Genomic DNA, 27,283 nt, shown 5'->3' with positions numbered 1-27,283 from the left:
ACTAAATGTAGAGCTGTAAGAAGCCCAGGTTTCTCTGTTCCCCCCTGTACTTAATTGAAGAAAGAGATGAGATCTCCATTGTAATGGAAGCAAAAATTTAGTAACTCACAGACCATTGGGATTAGAATGGAATTGAGAGTATTTGGATCTTGCAATGGACAGCGAAAGGTATAGGTAGCAAAGAGGAAAGATACTCAAGATTACAGCTTGCTACTCTATCCATCCAAGATGTTTTTGAGTTACAGGGTTTGTTTGTTTTTTTTTTGTTTATTTTTATTTATTTATTTATTTATTTGAGAGCAACAGAGAAAGAGAGAATGGGTGCGCCAGGGCCTCCAGCCACTGCAAATGAACTCCAGACACATACGCCCCCGTGTGCATCTGGCTAACGTGGGTCTTGGGGAATCAAACCAAGGTCCTTTGGCTTTGCAGGCAAGCACTCAACCGCTAAGCCATCTCTCCAGCCCTAAATGTTGTTTCTTATTTGTGTTTTGTTTTTGTTGTTGTTGTTTTAGGTAGGAACTTCTGCATTGTCCCAGGCCAGCCTCAGAGCAGCTGTGTAGCTGAGGCAGACCTTGAACATCTTCCTGCATAAACCTTCTAGGTGCCAGTGCTGTAGGAGTGAGCCAGCCTGGTCAGTTTAAGTAAAAGTTTCTAAGCTGGGGTTCTGAGGGTTACATGGAAATGATTCTGAAAGCTGGTCAGTTCCACAGTAACCATAAAAATATGTCCATGGGCTCAAGGAAAATGGGTTGGCAGTTCTTCAGGGTATTGGTCCTGAGCCTCAGCAGAAAGCCCAAGGCTAAGGCCTGCTCTCCTTGAGACTGCACTTGGAGGCATTATAAAGACTTTACAGGGATGATAACTGATAAATGCACCCAGAGAAGAGACCTCTTACTTACAACAGGGATCCCTTGGAAAGAACTTCAGTGCCTAGGTGCTTAAAGTAATGTTAACTTTCATCGCAGTACATAGTTTGATATTCAAAATTTTTGGATTAGTTTATATCTTGGCATATTTTATATAAGACAATAACAAAAATGAATGGCTTATATATCTAAAATAATTTGTAGGTTCTTCGTTGGCAATAAAATGTTTCTTAAATTTCATTAAGTTACCTGTGAATTAATAAAACTAATTTAAAGCTCTATTAATATAGAGAGCATGAAGGCTTGTAATTTTCTGAGCAGGATTATTTTTGTTTGTTTGTTTTGTTTTTTCAGGTAGAGACTAGCTCTAGCTCAGGCGGACTTGGAATTCTCAGACTGGTCTCGAACTCATAGCAGTCCTCCTACCTCAGCCTCCCAAGTACTGGGATTAAAGGTGTCTGCCACCACGCATGGCAGGATTAAATATTTTACCAACTATTCGTACTGTTTTTATATTTTGTGTTCTGTGTCGTGGTGTTTGAGAGTAGTAATGGTACAGGCGTGGAAGCCACACAAACACACAAAGTTGTGTCTCTAAGCACTTACTACTAATGAGTGATGACTGCTTACATAAAAGAAAGTATTGCTCTGACTACATTTCTTGAAGAGTGTTTGTTAGTAGCAGTAGTGGACTAATGATATGTGTAACTTGTGGCTCTACTTACAAAATGCACAAGGAGATGCAAATTTTATATTATTGGGTAATGAACCAAGTTGCCTCTGAATAGTACATAGTGGTGTGGAAATCATTGCTTTTAGAGACAGAACTAGATTATGTATTTTACTTTTTTTATTTTCTTGAGGTAGGGTCTTGCTTTAGCCCAGGCTGACCTGGAATTCACTATGTGGTCTTGGGCTGGCTTTGAACCCATGGCCATCCTCCTACCTCTGCCTCCAAAGTGCTGGGACTAAAGGCGTGCACCACCACAACTGACCTACATTTTACTTTTAAAGTAACTTAGACCATCAAAATGTGTCTGTTAAAACTGGGGCATTGTCATATGCTTGGAATCCCAGTGCTGTGGAGGCTAGAGCAGGAGGATCGCAATTCTGAGGCCAGCATGGACTGTATTTTTTTTTAAGCGATAACTTTCACTGCAATAAATCATAAAGAAAGCAATAAGAAAAGGCATCACCAATCTAAATAGCTTTGTAGAATTGCTTTCAGTGGATTTGATACTGTTGTCTTCAGCATGTTTATAAATACAGAAAATCTTTAAGTTTCTTAAAGCCTGTGCTTATCAGTAAGCTAATTAAAGCATTTTAAGCATAGCGGACACCTAATTTTGCACCTTTAAATACAGTAAGTAAACTTCATCCAACAACTCCACTGTTGTGAACAGATAAATATACTGGCCTAAAATAAATCTCTGATACATTGTCTGGACTGTAGCTTTGATGAATAAAGAAATGAATTCTTTGAACAACATGTTAACTTTAAAAGTGTAGTTCATGGGGCTGGCTCAGTGAGTGGTTAAAGTGCTTGTCTGCAAAACCTAACAATCTGAGTAGAAGTCCCCAGGACCCATGTTAGCCAAATGCACAAAGTGGCGCATGCATCTGGAGTTTGTTTGCAGTGGCTGGAGGCCCAAGTGTGCCCATTCTCTCTTCCCTCTCTCTGCTTGCAAATAAAATAACAGTATTTTTAAAGTATGGTTCAGCTTTGGATGTGCATTATGACAGTTTGCTAAGTTTTGTGCAGAATAAAACTGCAGGTCACTGGGCATGATTTGCCTCTTAGTGAATACTGGATGAACAGGAAGTGGCCTTACAGTGAATTCAGGGGCAAAGATAACCCAATGTTAGTATGTCATGCGGATAATTTAATGCAGGTTCTAATCTTTTCATATATCAAGTTTGATAATTTAGAATGCCAATTATTAGTTTATCCTCTGAAAAAATATACCATGACTTTATGGTCTTCTCCAAGTCACTTAACCTCACTGAATGAACTGTAATCTTCATGTGTCAAGTTATGACCTACCTTACAGGGTAACATTAAGGAGCGAATCAGGCTGTATGTAAAAATGATAAATAGATAGATGAATGTTACTACCAAATACTGATCAGATTTTTAGAATGGCTTTTATTGGTGATTGAAAGTGGTGAAAGTGAATTAATATTATATGACCCTAATATTTGAGACTATCTGATGTACAAATGTGTTGTCCTTAAACAGTTGTAAACTGTCTTTAAATTTAGGTTATTATTGAGCAAACCATCAAACTGGCTGATCATAGATCTAAGCCTCTCATGCAGTGTATATATAAATGTGTGCTCCCACAAGACCCCAGGTTTTCTTAACTGTAAGCTGAAGGCAAGGGCCTATGCTGTGATGGGTTTCTGGTGTAATAAAAGTGTTGTATATTAAATCTTGAATTGGTCAGTAGCTTCATTTGCATATCATCATTTACAAAGAAAGAAAGGTCTGGTTGCAGGGATGGATGATTGGTCCTGGTTTGACAGTTGAAAGGATATGATAGTAGTCACAAGATACCTTTGTTGTGAGACTTGAGATAAGAACTAGAATAAGAACTAGATAAGAACTAATCTGTAAAGAAATGTCTGGTGGTGAAACAAAATATAAATATAGCTGTTTTAAGTGTAAAGCAAAGATTTGGTCATTTTTCCTACAGTTAAGTGGAGATACTTGAGGTGAAGTATGTTTTGCAGAAACAATACAAATAAGCCCATTTTCACTGGTATAGTAAGTATTATTTCCAATGAGGTGGGTGCTGGGTGGGAATACAACATGGATGATTTCTTGGGTCGTGTGTGTGTGTAGTTTTTAATTTTACTTATTTATTTGAGAGAGTGACAGAGAAAGAGGCAGGGAGAGAGAAAGAATGGGTGTGCCAGGGCATCTAGCTGCTACACACAAACTCCAGACCCATATGTCACTTTGTGCATCTGGCTTAACATGGATCCTGGGGAATCGAACTGGGGTCTGATAAGCACCTTAACCACTAAGCCATCTCTCCAGCCCCTTATGTTTTTAAAAAATATATTTTTATTGAGCTGCGCTTGGTGGCCCACACCTTTAATCCCAGCATTTAGGAGGCAGAGGTGGGAGAATCACCGGAAGTTTGAGCCCAGCCTGAGACTACATAGTGAATTCCAGGTCAGCCTGGGCTAGAGCAAGACCCTACCTTGAAAAACAAAAAAAAAATTATTTATTTGATAGAGAAAATGAATGTTCCAGGGTCTCCACCCAGTGCAAATGAACTCCAGACATTTGTGCCATCTTGTGCATCTGGATTGCAGTGGGTCCTGGGGAATCGAACCTGGGTTCTTTGGCTTTGCAGACAAGTACCTTAACCATTAAGCCATCTCTCCAGCCTGGGTCTTATATTTTGACTGTGGTTCACTGATGCCTTTTCAGAATCTGAAATACTGTCTGATGTGTTGTAAATGTTCAATATTTGTTTAACTGATTGGATTTTATCTTATTAGTTATGGACATACTCAGTATGTAAACAGCACTTGTACCATCCTAAACCTCATCCCTGTCCCCCCCACTCCAAAGGGACCCTCCTCTCCTCGTTGGGGATGCCAGTTACCCTCATAAAGATTGTGGGTTGTGCATTGTGGGGGTAGCCATAACTGATTGAGTTTTAATGAAAGATTGTAGAATATGTAAAACAAAATGTACAAGTAAAATTTAGCATGATTCTTACGTAGTAATAGGCGAAAGAAATACAGACTTTCAGGTAGGGGAGGAGAATGTTAAATGATCAAGACATGTTTAACCTGAGACAAGAATGATAGAATGTGCCAACCCTGTGAAAACCTGGATGAAGAACATGCCGTGCAGAGATCCTCAGAAGGAACCAGAGAAAGCCACTGTGACTAGAGCATAAGTGAAGCCTTGGTTATTACCTGAGGAGACCCACAAGTCTCCAGGGATCTGGATTAGGCAAGGCCCATGTTGTGGGCTACGTAAGGAGTTCAGTTGCTTTGAAATTTGTTAAGTCATTAATGTTCCGGTAAAGGAGTAACATGCCTCTAACCTTTTCTCAAGGCTGTCTAAATGCAGGTGGGGAGTTGGTTCTGTTGTACTGGCTCATCAGGAATAGGGTTAAGGCTGTGAGGGGAGGAGTGCTGGGGTGAGAAGAAATGCCCACAATGTTTGGAAGGTAGAAGCGACAGAACTCCATGACGGGCTTGAGTGTCCTGAGTGGAGAGAAAAAATGAACGATGCTCCAAGTTTCAGCTTGAGCAGCTGGATTGATGCTGACTGGACATTTACAGGAATAATGCAGAAAGGGGAGATGCAGTAGCAAGAAAAACCTCCTTTTCCAAATTTAATTAGCTGTTTGAGGTCATAGTGCATTAAGCTACTTATGCAGAAAATGCGTATGAGTTGAACATTGTGATTGGTATTTGTTACCCTTTGAGTGTGAAATACCCTTTAGAGTCTTCTGTGTTCAAACACTGGGTCCCAGCTGGTAGAGCCGTTTAGGAGGCCAGGTGTAGAGATGGACCCGTGAGTCTCGGGGTCAGGCCACAAAGATTGTAGCCCAGTCTCCCCACCCCCCAGGGGGAGCTGTATCCTTCCTGATCAGCTCATTGTAAAAAGCTGCAGCAGGTCCCCACCAGCTGCAGCCACCCTGCCTTCCCTACCAGGATGACCTCTGTCTCCTGAACACAGATGGAATGAACCTCTCTTCCCTCAGGTTGCCTCTGTTACAGTGATCAAAAAAAAAAAAAAAGCTATCCATTACTATTAGTTTGATAGACTTTAGTGTACAGATGGCATTTAAAGCTCTATCCTGGGACTCAAAGGAAAGACTATTAAAAATTAGAAGAGGGCTGAAGAGATGGCTTAGCGGTGAAGCGTTTGCCTGTGAAGCCTAAGCACCCCGGTTCGAGGCTCGATTCCCCATGACCCATGTTAGCCAGATGCACAACGGGGCACACATGTCTGGAGTTCGTTTGCAGTGGCTGGAAGCCCTGGCACGCCCATTCTCTCCCTCTGTCTATCTCTGACTCCCTCCCCCATCACTTTCAAATAAATCAATAAAAATGAACAAAAAATACTTTTTTAAAAAGTTGAAAGAAAGCCTGGCATGACGGTGCATGCCTTTAATGCCAGCACTCAGGAGGCAGAGGTAGGAGGAGCGCCATGAGTTTGATACCACCCTTGAGACTACATAGTGAATTCCAGGTCAGCCTCAGCTAGAATGAAATCCTACCTCAAAGAACAAAAAAAAAAAAGTTGGAGCTGGAGAGATTGTTTAGCAGTTAAGGCATTTGCCTGCAAAGCCAAAGGATCCCAGTTCAATTCTCCAGGACCCACGTAAGCCAGATGTACAAGGGGGCACATGCATCTGGAGTTCATTTGCAGTGGCTGGAGGCCCTGGTGTGCCTATTCTCTCTTCCTCCCTGTGTCCCTCTCTTCTTCCTTCTCTCTCTCTCTCTCTCTCCCCCCCTCCCTCCCTCCCTCCCTCTTGTTAAGTTGTAAGAAAATGAGAATAAAGTGTCTTACAGAAGAACATTGGTTAGCTATGTCCACTGAGAAAAGGAGTATGGGAAAGTGACTGATTTGATTTGTTGTGTCCCACTGACCTGTTTTGGTGACGTGGTAGGAAGGAAAGCCCACCATTACAGGAAGGTCAAAAGGGAGAACCAGGGACAGGTAATGCTTTGGAGTAGCCTCTGACATGATACAGAGCATAAAAAGCTGGAAGGTACTATGAGATGTGCAAGTGATTTATTTTAACCCCTAGAACATTATAGTAGCGTAACTGGAAGGAAAGGAAGTAGAGCCCAAGATCGCCTGGGGAATTTGCAGATTGCATAGGGTGGGGAATCCCCCGATACTGCCTGGCAGCATCCTATGACAGAAAAATCTCAAATTAAGGTAGTTTGTGTTCTAGAACAGACTAAAACTGTCCGAAGGCATGCTAACAGAGCCCGCTGGCAGCATGAAACTGGTGTTGGGCATCTACTCAGGATTCATGGATCCAAGTGTGGTGACACGTATACACCTGTAGTCCCAACACGTGAGAGTCTGAGGCAAGAGAATGGCTACAAGTTTGAGGTCACCTTAGACTACATAGCAAGACATTGTCTCAGACAACCAAAAAAAGTAAAACGGGAAAAAAAAATATATTAGACATGTAAAGAATGGTAAAACATGACCTGTATTAGGAAAGAATAAGACAGAAATAATAAAATTAGTAATCATTAGAAGTTATAATTAGAAGTTATTAGAGCCAGTGTAACAGACTGGTTCCATTTAAAACTATGATGGAGCTGGGCATGGTGGCGCACGCCTTTAATACCAGCACTCAGGAGGGAGAGGTAGGAGGATCACCATGAGTTCGAGGCCACCCTGAGACTCCATAGTTAATACCAGGTCAGCCTGAGCTAGAGTGAAACCCAACCTCAAAAAAAAAAAACAAAAATAAAAAGATGATGGGCTGGAGAAATGGCTTAGCAGTTAAGGCGCTTACCTACAAAGCCTAAGGACCCAGGTTCAATTCCCCGGGACCCATGTAAACCAGATGCACAAGGGGACGCATGCATATGGAATTTGTTTGCAGTGACCAGAGGCCCTGGTGCACCCATTTTCTCTCAAATAAGAATAAAATAAAATTTTTAAAAAGGGTGAAACAATCCCGTGCCCTCCTGACTCAGGGATTTTGCTGCTGATATCCATTTCTTGTCTCCTGGGTCCGTTTTCAAGGGCTTGGTTACTAACTAGAGAAGTACACCAAGCCCCTCGCTCCCACCTGTAAGTGAAGAGGCAGCTTGTGTGAGAAAGACTGCACAGCAGCTGGTAATGAGGGTGTGAGGTCTTCTGTGATTCTATTTCTCTATGAAGTATGAGGTGAGGTCATCCTCTGTGAGGGGGGAACTTAGGTATCTATGAGAAATCTTAATGGAAAAATGGAGAATTGATGAACTTGCTAAAGGAAGGCCTAATATTTGTGATCATTTTAAAGTGAGACCAGTCCCTTGCTTGGACAGTTGAATGAAAATAAAGAATTTGACTTGATTTAGCACAAAGAAGGTAGTAGGATTTATTTATGTAAGGTTGAGGTTTGTCTACAAGTACAGAGAAGGAAGAGAGAGAGAGAAAGGAATCAAAATTATTTGTGAAGCAGATGACCATGTTGGACCATGGAATCTAAACTGAATGAACAAAGAAAGAACACCTCCGTGGACTAACGAAGTGTAGAAAACTGGTACAGGGATCATCAGAACAGAACACAGGACAGAACTGGTAAGAGAAAGGAGGGCTTGAGTAGGTGAAAGAAATCAAGGCAGAAGGGTGCTGGTTGGGCTAGAGAGGTGGCTCCACAGTTAAGGCCTTGCCTGCAGAGCCTATCGACCCGGGCTCACTTCCCCAGTACCCAGGTAAAGCAAAATGCACAAAGTGGCGCATGCATCTGGAGTTTGTCGCAGCTAGAAGCCCTGGTGCATCCGTTCTCTCTGTCTCTCTTCTCTTCTCTTCTCTTCTCTTCTCTTCTCTTCTCTTCTCTTCTCTTCTCTTCTCTTCTCTTCTCTTCTCTTCTCCCCCCCCCCATGCTTGCAAATAAATTAAAAAAGAAGGGTTCTGGTTAAAGAATGGGTTTAGATTTTAGAGTAGTGGCCAAGATGGAGAAAGGAGAAGGATCAGGGTGGGTGTGTTGGTCATGGTATGAGATGTTGTCATTAAGAGTGATACCATGTGGGATATTTGATAAGAGTGTACATGGGACAACTTGGAGGAAAACAATGCCATGAACTTCTGAGGGTGGTTGGATATTGTCCTGTCTGTAAGTGTGGGATATGTGAAAACAAATAGCTGTGAGGAATAATGGTTGGCAGACACTGCCAGACCAGATCGAACAAGATGAGGGAGCACTGGAAGTGGTGATGCCTGCATTTTAGAGAACAGAGGATAGAAGAGTTTGAGAAGTTGGGAAGAACAGAAGATTGGGTCAAACTGGAAGCTATGGAGATGAGAATGCAGGTAAGAGCCAGCGTGATTTGTTAAGTTTCTGGCTCTGTGGGTAATGAGTCATCACAGATGCCCTTCTGTTGGAAGCTGAGGTCTAAGGAACCGTGTTGCAGCCAGAGATGGTGTGAGTATGAGCAAGAGCTGCTCCACTGCGATGCGCTAGTGGCCTCTGAACTTTAGGAGATTGTCTGGTTCCTGCTGCACAGTAACATAAGTACTGAGGGGTGAGGCAGGCTCTTGGTATGTAGATTCTCCTGCCTCTGCTTTCTGTGCTAGGATTGTAGGCATGTACCACCAGGCCTGGCTCCATAAGTATCCTTACAAAGAATGTATGTACACCACACTCAGTACTCAGGATGAGCTCTTGTTTTTATTATTATTGGTTTTTTGAGGTAGAGTCTCACTCTAGCCCAAGCTGACCTGAAATTCACTATGGAGTCTCAAGGTGGCCTTGAACTCACAGCGATCCTCCTACCTCTGCCTCCCAAGTGCTGGGATTAAAGGCATGCACTATCACCCCCAGCAGGATGAACTTTTAAATGTTAGGGAATATCTGTTACCTCTCCTCCTTTCTTTCTGCAGTGGTTCTCAAATACATGAACATGTTCAGTTTAGTTTCCATAGGATGTCCAGGGTATGTGTATAAAATTCAGTACAATTGATTTGATATGATTCAAGTTCAGCTTCTCTAGTACAATTCCTATTGACCTATAATGCTAAAATGTAAAGTGTGTTATCTATCCTTAATATTTGTAATACTGAGTCAAACTTAGGATAACACTGTACATTCCTGTTCTGTGGGCAGGGAGAACACAAGGAAGTTCCCAGTCCATACCAGTTCTGAAATAGACACAGGCAGGTTTGCAAGCTCCTGGATTGAGTCTCACTTGGATGCAATTCACCGTGACTCAGCTGTGTTCTTTGAGCATTTAATTATGTGTCTTTCATGATAGGCACCACATTTGCAACCAAGGACTTACCTCTTGCCAAGATTTTGGGCCTCTGATGGTCCCTCCTACTATTTCTTATCTCTTCTTAAATGACCAGTGTGTGTATGTATGTGTGTGTTGAACTTGCTTTGTAGCTGAAGATGACCCTTGAATTTCTGATCTTCCTACATTCACCTCCCAAGTACATGAGCCACCATGCCCAACTTGCAGCCCCACCTTGTACTGAGAAAACATTAAGCTCCACAACCCTATTACTTAGTTTAAATAATCTGTGAAGCAAATAGTACTCTTAAGGCACCATCATTGATCCTCCAGTTGTCTTAAAAGATTAGCAAAATGAGTGGAGGCAGAGTGGCACACACACACCTATAACTCAGCACTTGCTGAGAAGGACGATCCCAAGTTTGAGGCCAGCCTGTGCTACATAACAAACCCCTGTCACAAAAAAGATTTCAGTTACTGCCATAGTTTTTGGATCATGTTTTTCTGGCAGTCCAGAATTTGATCTTAGCTCAGAATCTGTTCATAAACTTTCAGATTGTTTGTGACCCCCAGAGTGCACATTTCAAACCATGGAGCCTGGCTAGTTGCTTAGGAGCTCTTGGTTTACTTGTTCACATTTGTTACCACGTAGAACAGAAGACAACAGTCTCCTTCATTCTGTCACCCAGTATATTAGGCAAACGTTCTACTTTTCACATGGCTAAAAGAGACTGTAATCAAGCTTTCTTCCCCTTCCTAATGGAAGATACCTTCCAGTTTCCAGTAGCACTTACTTCGCTTTTAGGCCCTCACCTCCAGTAGCCGTGTGGCCCACTGCAAGGCTTTTGTAACTGTTTCTTCAGGAAAGACTCTTCAAAGTCCATAGACCAGGTCCAGAGCCATTCCAATATTTTAGGTTGTTTTGTGTCTTGGAGGTAACATATCTTTCTAACCATACAGACCAAGAATTCTAGCATATGACCAAAAGCCAGAAACACAAATATTTGAGAGACAGTACTAATCATAGATCTGCCCTTGTGGTTAACCAAAGACTTAATTCACTTTTCTCAGAGATGCAATAGACTTTTCTCCTCCATGTAGCAAGGTCATCCGACATGAAGCCTTTGGAGTTCCAGGTCATGTACTTGATTCTGTATATCAGGACTAGGTATGTGATCTGGAGTTGTGCAAATGAAAATTTATCCTCACCCTCCCCCATCCCAGTGCACACTGCAGTAGCAGGGGCAGATGATGGTAACAGAGGCACTGTGGCTTCTAATCCATAACAATGCAAAATACCCACAGTCCAACTTCAAGGACTTCTGACCCTAGGTGTGGGTACTGTACCTGTCCTTTTGCAAAGGCTACCCTGGAGCCAGGTGTGGTGGCGCATGCCTTTAATCTCAGTACTGAGGAGGCAGAGGTAGGAGGATCGCTGTGAATTTGAGGCCACCTTGAGACTACATAGCGAATTTCAGGTCAGCCTGGGCTAGATGAGACCCTACTTTGAAAAACCAAAAGAAAGAAAAGAAAAGGTTGCCCTGGTCCATTGTTGTTTGTGGCTTTTGGCGTTGATATTGTAGAGGCTCTTCCTTTTCTATCACCTTCCTTTGAGGGTAGAAGCTGAAATGCTTTCCAACCTGCTTGTTGCAAGGTGAAAACATTTATCAGTTAATTTGGAGTCTGGGTGTCACTGGTCACTCTTGGTGGCAGTTCCACTCTGTGTCTCATGTGTTACTCCTACCAGTACTGTGAACCTGCCAGACCCAGTGAAATCCACTAGTGGCATCTATTTTAGTTTGTCTGTCTATCTGTATCTCTCCTTTTTCTTTGGTCTTTTGTTGTAATGGTGCCTTACATATTCATGTTAGGCTAGGCCAGGTTATAACAAACAACTTCAAGTCTTAGTGTATCACCTTTTGGCTCACATTCTTGGGTCAGCACAGGTTGCTGCAGTGATCGCTCACCATCCCAGGCATGCTGGTAGAGTGCTTTTGAAGGCCTCCACTATTTTACCACCAGGTGAATGCTCTGCCCTGGTGTAATGTGGATCACTTTGACAGTGAACTGACCAGGATTACTCACCTAGCCTTGCGCACCCACAATGGGCCAGAAAGTGCAATCCTCCCAGAAGTAATTGAGGAATGGCACCTTGAGGGGATTTTTGTTAATTGGGGCAAAAAGGTGAACTATTGTTGGTATTTTGGGCAGTGTGCTGATTGACCTTGTTTTTAGAGAACCTTTGTGAACGGAGATAGAGATGTGTCTAAAGTGGGTCATTTTATCCCTTGTAAGTTTTTAATCTTTCTTTTTTTCAACTAAAAAATAAATTTTGCATTCTGATCATAGCTTGGACTAGATTTTAATATAAATAATGCTAGAAACTATGCTGTGGTTGATATTATCAGAAATGATATTAAAATGAACTGTTAATTAATCAGTGTTATAGCCCCAGGTTTGTGCACCATTTATTATTGGAACGTTAACTTGCCTTTATAGAGTATAAAAGAAAGGGCTGCCCAGCACTGTCAGTATGTACGATCACTCCTCCCTCCCCCCTCCTCTGTTGGTAGAACCAGCCTTTGATTCTTACCAGATTCAGTGGGATCCTAATTTCTATATTCAGCATGGATTACTTGATGTCTTTGTAAGAAGTCTGTTTAAAATAGTATCTGGAAGGAGTATATGAGGCATTCCATCTCTTCTGTGAAATATAGAAAGAAATTAAATTTTAAGGATGCTATGAACCCAAGAAGTGCAGTGTCCTCCTATGGCTATAAACACCAACTAAGATGAGAGAGAATAAGTTCATTAAGATTAACCCTGGAGCCATTGTAGATGTGCTTAAGTTTTGCAGCCATTCCTTTGTCTTCCTCCCCAAATGAAAAATTTCCTATGAATTTTCTCATACAAATTGTTGGACGACATGTGATGTAAGTAACATTTGAAATGAATTGCTGCTTAACTGGTTGGGAAGCCATGAGGACAGACTCCCTGTGACTCAGCTGCAGTGTTTTCTCTTGTGTTCAAGGGTGCAGAGAGCTGCTTCTTTCCTGAATGTTGATGTAACCACTATAATCTGTAGAATGCATAATTCCTGAATTTTTCATAGGAGATGGGATTTGGTGGTCTTCAGAGGCTAATAGTTAACAGTGATAGTTTTCCAATAAAAATTATGTGGGAATTATGAGCTAAAATAAATTTTACCTTAAATTACATAGGAGCTTTTTGTTTTTTGTAGTACTAGAGATTGAACCTAGGACCTCATTCATGCTGCACAAGTGCTTTCCCACTGACTGGGTTATATCTCCAGCCCTAAGTGTAAGTTTAAAATATTTACTCTTTAAGATTAGAAGGACAAGGGCTGGAGAGAGATGATTCAGTGGTTAAGGTGCTTGCCTGCAATGCCTAATGACCTGGGTTCTATTCCCCAGTACCCAGAAGGCAGATGCACAAAGTGGCACATGCATCTAGAGTTTGTTTGCAGCTGCTGGAGGTCCTGGTGCACATATTCATACACACATATTCTCTCCCTCCCTCCCCCTCTTTGCTTGCAAGTAAATAAATAAAAATATGTTTTTAAAAGATTAGTAGGACAAGAATATTGTCGTGGTTTAAATGTGTGGCCCCATAGACTCAGGGTTGAAACTTGAGTCGCCAGTGAGCAAGCCCTACTGAGGAAGAGGTATTTAACAGGGCTGGTCTTAAGTCTTGCCCTAAGGTGTTTGTTACTGGCTTTGCTTGGATCTATGGAAGTGAGCCAGCTGCTTCTTCCTCTGGAATTCGTAAGCTTGAAATAAACCCTTTCCTCCTATAAGCTGTTTTTGTGGCTGTTTGTCCCAGTAACATTGAAACTGACTACTACCAAATACCTTTGAAGGAAACATGATAAATTTGGAATTATTCTTGTTCATTGATACCATGTAATTACAAATATTCCTATTAATACTTTAGGCTGTTATTTATTATCACGTGTCATTAGATTAATACATGTACCAAGGGTTTATGAATATAACTATTGTTAGACCTCAAAACCTTGTATGTTAGGTAGCATTTTCTGCCCATGATCACTAAGAAAACAGACATTAAATAAATTTTTGAAATGCTAGGTACTGTGTCAAGAAGTTTATATATTTTTTCTATTTTATAATGACAAATTAACTGATTATAATATAAAGGAAATTGGAGCTGAGTGTGGCACTACACACCTTAATCCCATCACTCAGAAGGCTGAGGTAGGATCCTCATGAGTTCCAGGCCAGCCTGGACTAGACTGAAACCCTGCCTTGAAAAACAGAAAGAAAGAGGAAATTGAAGTTTAAAGGACTCAACTCAAAGTTAAATGGCAAAACTAGAATTCCCAATCCACATTTCTGATCAGTGTTTACCATTGGATACTTTCATATGCTGTATTTTTATATACTTTTTAAAGTATAGTATGCATTTGTAAGTAAATTTTTAAGTATACTTTGATAAAACATTTTTATTCATTTTCAAAGGGAGAAAGAGAGAGAGTGCGCACACACACATCAAGGCCTTCTGCCACTGCAAACTGCAGATGCATGGCACCACTTTGTGCATGCATTTGGCTTTACATGGGTGCTGGGGAATCAAATCCAGGCCACTAGTTTTTGCAAGCAACTGCTTTAACTGCTGAGCCATCTCTTCAGCCCCAAAATATACTCTTATATGCTTTTTATTTGGTAAAGAAATTTTATTCATATACCATTTTATACTTTTAAAAAGAATTTATAGTACCAAGTACTAAGCTACATAGCATAATTTGAAGTTATCAAACATGATTTATTTTCATCTGTGTTTATAAATAAAGGGAGGGTAAGTATGAGCAAATGAAGAGCACACTTTTTGAGATTGTCAGATCCCCTTTTATAACTACTATAATAAAGTACTATTTACAAATGTAAGAAGTGACTGGGGTATTAAGATTTCACTAAAACCAAAGACTTGGTGCTAGCTGAGAAATAGAAGAGATGTGTGATGATTTTTTTTAGTTTTAGGGAGCTGGCTTATTGTTTAAAGAAAGGCACTTGTTTGTAAATCTAGACACAAAAGGGACCACAAGCATTTGGCATTCATTTGTAGCAGCAAGAGACCCTGGTACATGTACCCATACATGTGCAAATGATTTGAAATTTTTTTAGTTTTATTCTGAAAATAAAAGAATAAACTGAACTATCACTTTTCCCCAGCATCCCACGGTTTCTTGACCATGCATAAATCTCATATTTATACATTCTTAAAATTTTTTGGGTTAAACAAAGTCTATAACAAAACACATATAACAATAAGTCATGTTTGCAACATTGACTGGAAAACAAAATAGATAAAACTATTTTCATAAATATTTTTAATATTTTATTTATTCAAGACAGATACAGATAGAGAATGGGCATGTCAGGGCCTCCAGCCACTCCAACTGAACTCGAGACACACTTGCCTCCTTGTGCATCTGGTTTTACATGGGTACTGGGGAGTTGAACCTGGGTCATGTGACTTTGCAGGCAAGCACCTTAACCATCTCTTCAGCCCAAAACTTTTTTTTTTTTTTTAAATATTTTATTTATTTATTTGAGAGCGACAGAGACAGAGAGAAAGCTAGATAGAGGGAGAGAGAGAGAGAATGGGCGCGCCAGGGCTTCCAGCCTCTGCAAACGAACTCCAGACGCGTGCGCCCCCTTGTGCATCTGGCTAACGTGGGACCTGGGGAACCGAGCCTCGAACCGGGGTCCTTAGGCTTCACAGGCGAGCGCTTAACCGCTAAGCCATCTCTCCAGCCCCTAGCCCAAAACTTTTTGATAAAACAAAGCATGTTCAGATTTAGTCAAACTTGACCCTGTTTCAGCTGGAGTCGTCCACTGAATGGTAACTCATCATCCTCTGACTTCTCTTATAATAGCAAAGTAAATTTCATAAGACTACCTAATTTAAAGCCAAGTGACTTCCTTCCTAATTTCCTTTGCACTAAAAGTTGACTCTTAAGGAATTCATATTTGCTGGTTAACTTTCTATAAAAAAAGATTATTTGTTTCTACATATGGCAGTGGTAACTGTTAACCTGAATACATTTTGAGTTAATGAGTAATTAGTTACAGGGAAGCATGTGTGTGTTTTATAGGGAACCTTGTTGCCATGATTAAACACCCAGCCAAAAAGCAGCTGATGGGAGGAAAGGGCTTATTTTGACTTACAGGCTTAAGGAAAAGCTTCATGATGGCAGGGAAGAGGATGGTAGGGCAGAGACTGGACATCACAATCTTGCCACAGGCGGTGGAAAAATAGCAGCAAGAGTGCAAGCTGAGCTCTGGGCAAGGCAGAGCTCGTTCTAACAGCCCTGAGGCTGCCCCCAGCAACAGCCTCCTTCAGCAAGGCTCCACTTTCAAAATGCCACCAGCTGAAGACCAAGCATACAAAACACATGAGTTCATTGAGGACATCTGATTCAAACCAGCATATATGCATATATATATACCGGCCTTAGGAGTAAGTACTCACCAAATAGACCTACTCAAGAGAATCCTGAGTGGAGTTAGAAACTTGCTTTGTTTTCTTAAATGGGCTGCAACTTCTCAGTGGTCCCTTGCAGCCATTGGTCGTTTCTTCAGCTGTTTAAAGTCCTCTTGGCTTCTCTCAGTATTCTGAGTACCAACCAGTCTCAGACCCAGGTGGGGAAAGCAAAAGAAAACAAGGAGACATTATGCCACAGTAGAGAGACCATGGTACTACTGTAGCTAGTACCATGCAGGCTGAAAGCTTCACTTTCCCTATAAAGAGGTACAATAACACATCTTTAGGTAAAGACTCCGTACCATAAAGTCTAAGCGTAATAAAATTATTAGTTAATAAATTGTTTTTCCTCTTTGTCAAGTTTACCTTGTGTGTAATTGAGCGTGCTGCAGGCTGCCTCTCATCACTTTTTACAAGCACACTGTTCCATGTCGAAGGTCTGGGATGTAAAGGATTGACAGTAGGGACTGGAGAGATGGCTTAGCTGTTAAGGTGCTTGCCAGTAAAGCCAAAGGACACAGGTTCGATTGCCCAGTACCCACGTAAGCCGATGCCCAAAGTGGTACATGTGTCTGGAGTTCCTTTGCAATGGCTAGAGGCCCTGGCACACCCATTCTCTCCGTATCTGCCTCTGTCCCTCTCTTTGTTCTGTTCTGTTATTCCAGGAAAGGTTTAGCTCTAGCCCAGGCTAGCCTTGGACTCACAGCACTTCTCCCACCTCAGTATCTTTGAGTGCTGGTATTAAAGGCATGCACCTCCATGCCCAGCTTAAATAAATATTTCTTTTAAAGAATTGACAGTAAATATTTTAGGGTTTATCGCCTTACAGTCTACCAGAATGACTCAGCCTTGCTGTCAGTGCGTGACTGATGCAGCATGGCTGCGCACTCTGAGTCAGTCCTGAGAGAAAGTGAGGGACGTTCACTGATTGATGATCACAGAGTCACAGTTCTGGAAGAAGTGCCAACAGAGAGTCTACTTTTTTTTCTTTTTCTGTTATCTCAAAAAAAAATTATTTGGAGATAATTTCCATTACAGAGAAGTTGCAAGAAATGGAACAGTACGTAGAATTCTACATACTTTGTAAATAAACACAACAATTTTAAACACATTGCTTGCCCCACTGGATTTATTTTCTCCCCTGCCTTCTTCCTCCCTTGAGCATCTTTCTCTCTGTCACACACCCTTTATTTTCATAAACAATTTATGACATCATGGTCCCTTTACCCCTGAGTATTTAAATGTACTTTTAGTATTTTATTATGTCAATGTTTTTGACATGTTATTTTTTCCTTTGAAACATAGTGATACGCAGCCTACTTTACCTGCAAACATGCTGTGTGGCCTTGAAGTCCTGACCCTCAGGCCTCCATCTCCCAAGTGCTGGGTTGCAGCTTTGACCTGGTTCGGGTCTGTTCTTTCCGGCCTGTTGTGTTCAGTCACCTGATAAGTGTGAGGGAGGCCGCGGGCCGCGTGGGATTACCGAGCTGTCGTACAGCAGAGGACACTGAGTAGAGCAAAGAGACCTCCTTCAGGACGGGGAGTCTTTGCCACCACACATCTGACAGAGGGTTAACATCCAGAATACACAGAGAACTCAAAAGCAAAACAGTAAGAATCAACCCAGTTTAAAAATGGGCTGTGCAACTAAATAGAGAGTTCTCAAAAGAAGAAATACAGATGGCATATAAACATGTAAAAAAGTGTTCTACATCCTTAGCCATCAGGGAAATGCAAACTAAAACTGCTTTGACATGCCATCTCACTCCTATCAGGACAGCTATCATCAAGAAAACAAATGGACTGGGCGTGGTGGCGTACACCTTTAATCCCAGCACTCGGGAGGCAGAGGTAGGAGGATCACTGTGAGTTCGAGGCCACCCTGAGACTACGTAGTGAATTCCAGGTCAGCCTAAGCTAGAGTGAGAACCTACCTCGAAAAAACAAAAAAAGAAAAGAGAACAAATGACAATAAATGTTGGCGAGGATGTGGAAAAAGGGGAACCCTCCTACACTGTTGGTGGGAATGTAGTCTAGTACAGCCATTGTGGAAATCAGTGTGGAGGGTCTTGAGACAGCTAAAAATAGATTTACCATGTGATCCAGCTGTAGCCCTCCTAGGCCTTTATCCTAAGGACTCTTCTCACTACCTTAGAGATACTTGCTCAACCATGTTTATTGCAAAAGGTGGCTGAAGGCAGTAGTGTTTGCTTTCAGTCAAGTTTACATTAGACACTGTTGCTACTGGAGGCAGGTTTAGCAAAAAGAAAATAAAGCATTTGTGTTACATTTGGCTGCCTGGGTTAAAACAAACCAAATAGTGGTAGGTTTAAACGAAAGAAGAGTAGCTTCCACCACTATTGCAGAGACAGAAAATTGTCACTATGAAGATTCTAGCTCTGAAAAGCTTTTGGGCCTCATTTTTTTTTAACTTCTGTATGCATACACACATGTACGTATACACATACTGAAGTGTGTGAGAGTCTCTTACCACTTGCAAACCAACTACAGATGCATGCACCACTTTGCATCTGGCTTTATGTTGGTGCTGAGAATCAAACCCAGACCAGCACACTTTGCAAGCAAGTGCCTTTTACCATGGAGCTGTCTCTCCATCCCCACCTTTTTTGAATTAATTTCTACATTTAATTTGGGGAAAAATGTTAGAGTTAGATTGTGCCTTTCCTGAGAGTAAAAAGAAACTACTTTTACAATGCCCCTTGACATTGCTAAAGGTCACAGCATATAGGAGTGAGCACAACACACGCCAAGGGACATAAGGGACAGGTGGGGGATGGGAACAGAGGCAGGGTCAAAAATAATTTGCCTTTGAACTTTATGGTGGTTTGGATGTAGACCTTTGCCATGGACTCGCATTTGAATGCTTGATCCCAGTTAGTGGCACTGTTAGGAAGGTTGAGGAACACTTGGGAGGTGGAGCCTTGCTGGAGGAGGCATGTCACTGGGGTTGGGCTGTGGAGTGTCACAGTCTAGCCCCTTGTGCTCTTGTGCTTTCTACTTCCCTCTCTACCTTGCTTTCTCCGCCATGGTAGACTTCCCCTCAGAACCGCAAGCAGAAATAAACCCTTCCCTCCCCAAGCAGCAGGTTGTACTGAAGAAGTAACTTTAAGTCCTCTGCTTTGTAAAGAGACACCTGCCAGCAGAGTCAAGAGACACGATGTCAAGGCAAGGAATACAACAAAAGCCAGCTCCAAGTGAAGAAAGAAGCTCTTTATCCAGGACCCTTCTTACAGGGAAGCTGATTGAAGGTGACCTAACCAGATAGTCGTAGGGGCTCCCACACTTGTGGGCATTTTCCCATCACAGGAGGGCTAGAAGTATACATCTGTCCCCATTGCCTAGTTGGTATTTTCAGTTTTTGCAAGTCTGAAAAACAGGTTATTGGTTCTTGGGGCTGTTGTATAGACACAACACAGGGAACAGGTAAGAGGTAGCTGGAGGGCGCATCATGGTCAGACTTCCGTCATGAAGGAGAGCATCCTTCCTCAGCTCCCAGCTCACTGCGTACAAAAACATACACAGTGCTCTGTTTCAGTGGTGAAATAACAAAACTGGGCTGTTTTACATATACTTCAGTCAAAGTCTTCCTGTACTGTTTTAGACTCTGGAAATAAAAGTCATTGTGGAATGTTGTGTTTTAAGTGGGAGGATGACTATACAATGATAGAATTAGCACCTTTCATGGTTTATTTCTTGTAAAAAAAAAAATAGTAAATGTTAAATTACTTTTTCATGCTAAATACAACCAAATTTACAAATGGTATGTATTAGCTAAATTACAACATTCATATATATATATATATAAAACCCAAACCCTCACCAAGACATAGAACATGATCATCCCAGAGAACTCTCCTCCTCCTCCACGGTCTGCTTCCTGTCCCTCTGCCTCCTAGGCAACTACTGTGACGAATTGTTTTTACTGTAGAGTAATTTGGCCTATTGTAGAACTGTGCTTTTGTGTGTGGTGCGGTTTTTAGACCCTATAGTATGTGTGCTTTTTTAAAGTTTCACTTACGTCGTGTGTGCAATTTGTGCCTTTTTCACTTTGGAATCATACTCTGCTTTTGACTATACATAGTTTGTTTATCCTGCTTGGGCCCAAGGAGGCTGGTTTAGTTTTGAGCCCTGGGGATCAAACCCTGCTCTTCACATATGGCCTACCACTGAGCTATTAAGCCTAGCACACTTGAGTGTGTGCAATTTGAAGCTATTGCTAACAAAACTGTTTAAATGTTCCTTTTATGATTTTATTTATTTATATGGGTGTGTGTGCCACAGCACACATGTAGAAGTCAGAGGACGACTTTAAGGTGTCTATGCGTACTCCCATCTTCTTTGACACAGGGCTCTTGCTGCAAACAGAATGGGTGACTGCCTGGCCCAGGAGCTTCAGATTCTTCTGGCTCTAGTCCCCAATACTGGCAGGCTCCTTGGCATCAGAGGTGCATGCACCACTTTACATCTGGCTTTATGTGGGTGCTAGGGAATTGAACCCTGGCCTGCAGACTTTGCAAACAAGTGCCACAACCATTGAGTCATCTCCCAGCCACTTGAACATCATTCCGAACATCCTTACTCGTTTATGGGCTTGCGTCCTGTGTGCATAATAAATGCTAGGAGCAGACTTGCTGGGCCATATAGATTGTGTGTGTTTGATGTCATCACATCTGCCATGTCTTTTCTCATAGGAGGTATATGACTACTAGTTACTCCAAGTCTTCACCATCATTTGATGATATAGCTGGTAAGGAATGATTGTGTAAGAGGAGGAGTCAAGAGAAGGAAGCTTTTCTTGTAAGGACTCTAGTATGACTAGAGCAGAGTGAACAAAGACAGAAATAGCAGGAAAAAGGAGTGTAAATTGTGACCAACCTTGTAAACAGTTGTGAGGACTGTGTGTGTATGTGTTTAAATATATTTTTATTTTGTTTCAGAGAAAAGGGAGAAAGCAGGGGTGTGCCAGAGCTTCCTGCCACTGCAAAGGAACTCCAGACACACACACCAATGACTTTACATGGGTACTGGGGAATCAACCACTGAGGCATCTCTCCAGCCCCATTTTGTTTTAATTTTTAAAAATATTTTTATTAATACCTTGGTTTTTATTCTAAGTTGAGAAATTGGAAGAATTTGCATAGGGAAACTGTATGGTCTGAACTGTATGTTAACTGGGCTCTATTTTGTGAAAAATCGACAAAAGGTGGGAGGAAGGAACAGACAGATGGCTTTCTTAAAGAGCCAGGCCAGGATTGTGTGCAGACACAGAAAGCAGCATAGAGAACACTTGCCAGAGCAGTGCTCCTTTCCTGAACAGGGTTGCGCGCGTGGAGAATAGGGGAGGAAGTCATCCCCCCTGAGCCGCTTTGTGCAGCTAGCAGCGGGGTCTCGCTTGATGTATAAACAGACTTAAACCTCTCAAGCCGTGCTTTTTACAGAATGAGTCATCACTTACACAAAAGGGATTTTATAGATATATTTTTTACTTGTAATAAGCTATAAGAACTAAAAATGGTCTAAATACAGGTTCAGTTGATGTTACAGCTGTGTTAAAATCAAGGTCATTATTTGCTTAAATAGAAATTTAATGAATTAATGAACATAATTTCATCTTTGTTTAGGAACCTACATAAATTAACTTGAATGGCTCTTTTTTGTTTGACAGTATTTATTGGTATTTCTTACAGAGCAATAGAAATTAATTTTTACATGTTTCATTTAGTTTAGCCTTTTTATTTTTCTTCAGTTATTTTAAAATATATTTTATTTATTTATTTGAGGGAGAAAGAGGTAGAGAGTGTGAAAGAAAGACAGAATGGGCATGCCAGGGTCTCCAGCCATTACACACAAACTCTAGATGCATGTGCCCCCTTATGCGTCTGGCTTACATGGGTCCTGGAAAATCGAACCTTAGGCTTCACAGGCAAATGCCTTAACCACTAAACCATCTCTCTAGCCCCCTTCAGTTATTTTTATAAAATGCCTGCAATAAACTAAAATATTAAACTAGACTCTCAGTTGTTTACATGAACATACATACACGTTACACTAAAAAAAAAATCACAACTGGCATTAGTGTTTAAAAAGCTCTAAGAAGTAATTTAAAAATCTGGGCTGGAGAGATGGTTCAGCAGTTAAGGCCCCTGCCTGCAAAGTTTAACAACCTGGGTTTGATTCTCTAGTGCCCACATAAAGCCAGACACTCAAGTGGCCCATGTGTCTAGAGTTTGTTTGTAGTGGCTAGAGGCCCTGGCATGCCCAGTATCATACACTTGCTTGCTGTTTCTGTCTTGTCTGTCTTCTCTGTCTCTCACTGCTTGCAAATAAAATGTTTATTTTAGTAGCAAATTAAACCCTGATTATGCTTTTTTATAGTATCAAAATGTTTTATTAGATTTCATTAGATTAATAGTTAGACATTTGTATCCTTGTGACTGCGGTGTGAGAATGATAGCCTACGCAGTACAAGTAGATTTATTCAAAAACACATTCACTGATAGGTGTTATCTTCAGGAAACAGCTGAACTTTTTATATTTAGTTACAGTGTTCAATAAATACTAAAGTGACTTTTTTTTCTTTTATTTGCAAGGTAAGAGACAGAAAGGGTGTGTGCATGAGCACGCCAGGGCCTCCTGCTGCAAGCAAACTATAGACACGTGTGCCACTTTGTTCCTGGGCTTTACATGGGTACTGGGGACTCTCAGTTGGGATTGCAGGCTTTGACAGCAAGTGCCTTTAACCACTAAGCCATCTCCCTAGCCCTACTTTAGATTTTTTAAACCTGGATTTACTATTGTTGCAGTCAGGTTCCATTGCTGGTAGAAATCACTAAACCAAGAGCAGCTTGTGGGGAAAAAAAGGTTTATTTTAGCTTACAAGCTCGAAGGGAAACTCCATGATAGCAGGGGGAAATTATGGCATGAGCAGAGGATGGACATCACCCCATGGCCAACATAAGGTGGACAACAGGAACAGGAGAGTGTGCCAAACATTGGCTTGGGGAAACTGGCTATAACACCCTTTAGCCTGCCCCCAACAGTACACTGCCTCCAGGAGGTGTTAATTCCCAAATCTCCATCAGCTGGGAACCTAGCATTCAGAACACCTAAGTTTATGGGGTACACCTAAATCAAACCACCACATTCCTCCCCTGGTCTCCATAAACTGATAATCATACATGATGTAAAATACAATGCACTCATCCAGCTTTAAAAGTCCCCATAGTTTTTGTCAGTCCCAATAATGTGCAAATATCCCCATAATCCAAGGTCTTTTAACTAAGCCATAATACCAAAAAATCATAGTGGCACAGAATAAACATTCACACTGCAAAAGATGGCATTGGGCATTGCAAAGAAATATTCAACCAGTACAAGATTTAAAACAGGGCAAACATCAAACTCTGTAACTTCAACAACTCTAGTCAGCAACAAATCTCCAAGTCCAATAATTCTAACCAGCAACAAGTCTCTGGAGTTCCAATTCCACCCCTCCAGCTAGCCTACTCACAGTCCTGGAAAACTTCATCCCAGGATGGCAGCTCTCCTTAGCAGCCATCTCATGGTCCCGGCATCTCCACTGGGTGTCTACTGAAACCCATGGTTCATCCTCATGTTTTCATCAGGTCTCCATGCAGGCATCCAGCAAACCTGCTTCACATTGTCCTTGGCCATTTCCAAAAGACAAGACCGTGTTGCAAACTCAATGACCCTTTCTTTCCTGCATTTCTTATACTCCACAATACCAGGTAGGGGGCAAATTTAATAATCCAGAGGGGAGTAAAGCAGGCTTTGAAGAACAGGACACTTCTTGAGCATGAAGGCCCCTTCAAAAGAGTCTACATTCTTCCTGTTGTCCCATTGCAGGTCAGCTGGCCCAATCTCAAAGGTTATAATCTCTCAATTGCAGCTGAATTGGCAGCAGTTCACCCAAATATTTTTCTTCCTGTGCCATATCCCTCGGCTCACACTAGTTCATTCCTACACAGAGCAACCCTGCACAACTTCTCAGGACACAGCCATAACAGCAAGCCTCTCACATACACTGCTTCTACCCCAGTTCAAGCAAAGCTGTTTCTCACTCTCAGAAGCCAAACCTCACAGTCCATAGTTCTTATTGCATTCAGGTCTTTCAACTGTGACCAGAATAGTCCATGAAGCTTACAGCACTGCAAGGCATCTCTTAGGCCAAAGTTTCACATCCTTCCACATTCCTCTTGAAAATCAGCTCCAAAAGGCCAAAGCCACACAATCAGGTGTCTAACAGCAATGCCACTCTTTGGTACCACTTTACTGTTGCAGTCAAGTTTGCATGGCTGGTAGAAATCACCCAACCAAGAGCACCTTGTGGGGGGAAAAAAGAGGTTTATTTTGGCTTACAGGCTCAAGGGGGAAGCTCCATGATGGCGGGGGAAATGATGGCACGAACAGAGGGTGGATATCACCCCCTGACCAATAGCAACAGGACAGTGTGCCCAAACATTGGCTTGGGGAAACTGGCTATAACACCCTTCAGCCCGCCCCCAACAATACACTGCCTCAAGGAGGTGTTAATTCCCAAGTCTCCATCATCTGGGAACCCAGCATTCACAACACCTAGGTTTGTGGGGGACACCTGAATCCAACCACCACAACTATTTGGTATTCTTCCTACTCTAAACAAAAATAATCCTATTTTCACTTACAAGTTTTTTCTTTTGTTGTTTTAAATTCAAAAAATTTTTACTTAGGGCTGGAGAGATGGCTTAGCAGTTAAGGCACTTGTCTGAAAAGCCCAAGGACCCAGGTTCAATTCCCCAGGACCAGCCAGATGCACAGGTGGCACATATATTTGGAGTTCATTTGCAGTTGCTGGAGGCTCCATCACACACATTCTCTCCTCAAATGAATAAAATAAGAAAAAATAAATAAATACAATTTTTACTTATTTATTAAAGAGAGAGGAAGGGAGAAAGGCAGATGGAGAGAGAGAATGGGTGTGCCTGGGCATGTAGCCACTGTACCAGCCTATGCATCTGGCTTGCGTGGATACTGGGGAATTGAACCTGGGTCCTTGGGCTTCGTAGGCAAGTGCCTTCACTGCTAAAGCCATCTCTTCAGCCCCAATTTAAAAATATATATATATTATTATTTATTTATTTTATTTGTGAGAGAGAAAGAGGCAGATAGAGAGAACAGGTGAACCATGGCCACCTGCCTAACACCTTGTGCATCTGGCTTACATGGTTCATTTGGCCTTAGAGATGCGCACTTTAACTACTGAGCCATCCTCCAGCCCCTTTGCCTTCTTGTAAATACTTTATTTATTTGAGAGAGAGAGAAAGAGAATGGGTGCCTCAGGGCCTATAGCCACTGCAAATGAACTCCAGATGCATGTGTGGCTTTATGTGAGTATTGGGGAACCAAACCCAGGTTCTTAGGTTTTGCAGGCAAGCTCCTTAACCACTGAACCATATGTCCAACCCTTCATTTGCAATTTTATTTCATGTTCATAGAAGTAGATATATGTAGACAGTGGGTAGGTTGATATTATTTGTTTGTTCTTTTATTTTGGGAGGTAAGGTCTCTGGAACTCAAACTGCCTTGAACTCAAAGCAATCCTCCCATGTATTAGCCTTCTAAGTGCTAGGATTGTGGGTTTGTGCCTACCATGCCCAACTCTAGTTTTCTTTACTTAGGAAGCTACAAAAATAATAAACGAACTATTCTTGAATCATACTGACTTAAGTGGGAAAATTTTTGCTGAATCCAATAAAGTATCTCTTTCAGAAATTTCCATTGTTAAACCAGACATGGTGGCAAATGCTAAATTCCTTTTATTTAAAAAAAAATGGACAGACATTTCATTGTAAGGCTACATATCTTATTTACTGCTTTTAATCACATGATCTTACATATTCTTTCCTCTTTCTAGGAACATCATCTTCAGCGGGCTATTTCCGCACAGCAGGTGTATGGCGAGAAGAGGGATAATATGGTTATACCAGTTCCAGAGGCAGAAAGTAACATTGCTTACTATGAATCTATATATCCTGGGGAATTCAAGATGCCAAAGCAGCTCATTCACATACAGCGTAAGTACCTAGCAGTGGTCACGTCTTTCACAGTGATCTTAGGTGTCTGCTATAAGGACAAGCACCAGTTAGTAGAGCCCAGCTACCACTTTCAGAATGGTATTTGAGGGGCTGGGCATGTAGGTCAGTTGGTAGGTAGAATACTTGACTAGCATGTATGCAGCCCTAGGTTTGATCCCTGGCAAACCGGTGTGGCGGCACATTCTTATGCTGTGACTTAGGATGTAGAGACTGGAGAATCAGGATGCAATCAAGGTCATCCTCTGCTGCATAGCAGGTCTAAGGCTAGCCTGTGCTTCCTGAGACCCCATCTCAAATACCGTAAGAAGTATTTGAGGTATCTGTCTGACAAAAACAGAGCACTTGCCATGGTAGCTGTCTCACGCACTCCAGCAGGGTGTTCCCGTGAGGGTGTGCTCCTCTGGGCAGCGTCGGTGGCGCTGCTGGCCTCAAACTTCTCAATGGAACCAGGAGCCCCAAGCTTTCCTATGAAGGGTTTTGGGTTTGTGAGTTATATGTTTAAGTTCTGCTGTTTTTTTAATGCTAAAATAGCTATAGAAAATACATAAAAAGTGAATTTTTTTATTAAAAGCAGATATAAGCCAGAATTGGCTCATGGACCACAATTTGCTAATCCCTGCTCTGTTAATGCTAGTAGAGCAAGATGTGTGTCTGTGTGTGTGGGCACATGCACACATGCACATACATATTGTCGAGGCAAAAGACAACCCCAGGGCATCATTTCAGCTGCCATCCACTTTCTTATTTATTTATTTATTTATTTGGTTTTTCAAAGTAGGATCTCGCTCTAGCCCAGGCTGACCTGGAATTCACTACGTAGTCTCAGGGTGG

At 41.7% G+C, this 27,283-nt stretch overlaps 1 protein-coding gene across 2 annotated transcripts in view; it reads left to right on the top strand.

Moving 5' to 3' along the window:
• Positions 1-27,283, top strand: part of Epc1 (enhancer of polycomb homolog 1) — a 105,640-nt gene that overhangs the window by 37,189 nt on the left and 41,168 nt on the right. For both annotated transcript variants that reach the window (XM_045149471.1, XM_004668165.2), the window contains exon 2: positions 26,272-26,431. In XM_045149471.1, the coding sequence (XP_045005406.1) occupies positions 26,272-26,431 (160 nt within the window). The remainder of the gene's footprint in view (positions 1-26,271; positions 26,432-27,283) is intronic.

This window comes from Jaculus jaculus, chromosome 5 (genome assembly GCF_020740685.1).
Source record: "Jaculus jaculus isolate mJacJac1 chromosome 5, mJacJac1.mat.Y.cur, whole genome shotgun sequence".
NCBI classification, from domain to species: domain Eukaryota; kingdom Metazoa; phylum Chordata; class Mammalia; order Rodentia; family Dipodidae; genus Jaculus; species Jaculus jaculus.
Note: the sequence above shows the minus strand (reverse complement) of the source record. Positions and strands in the feature narration are given on the sequence as shown.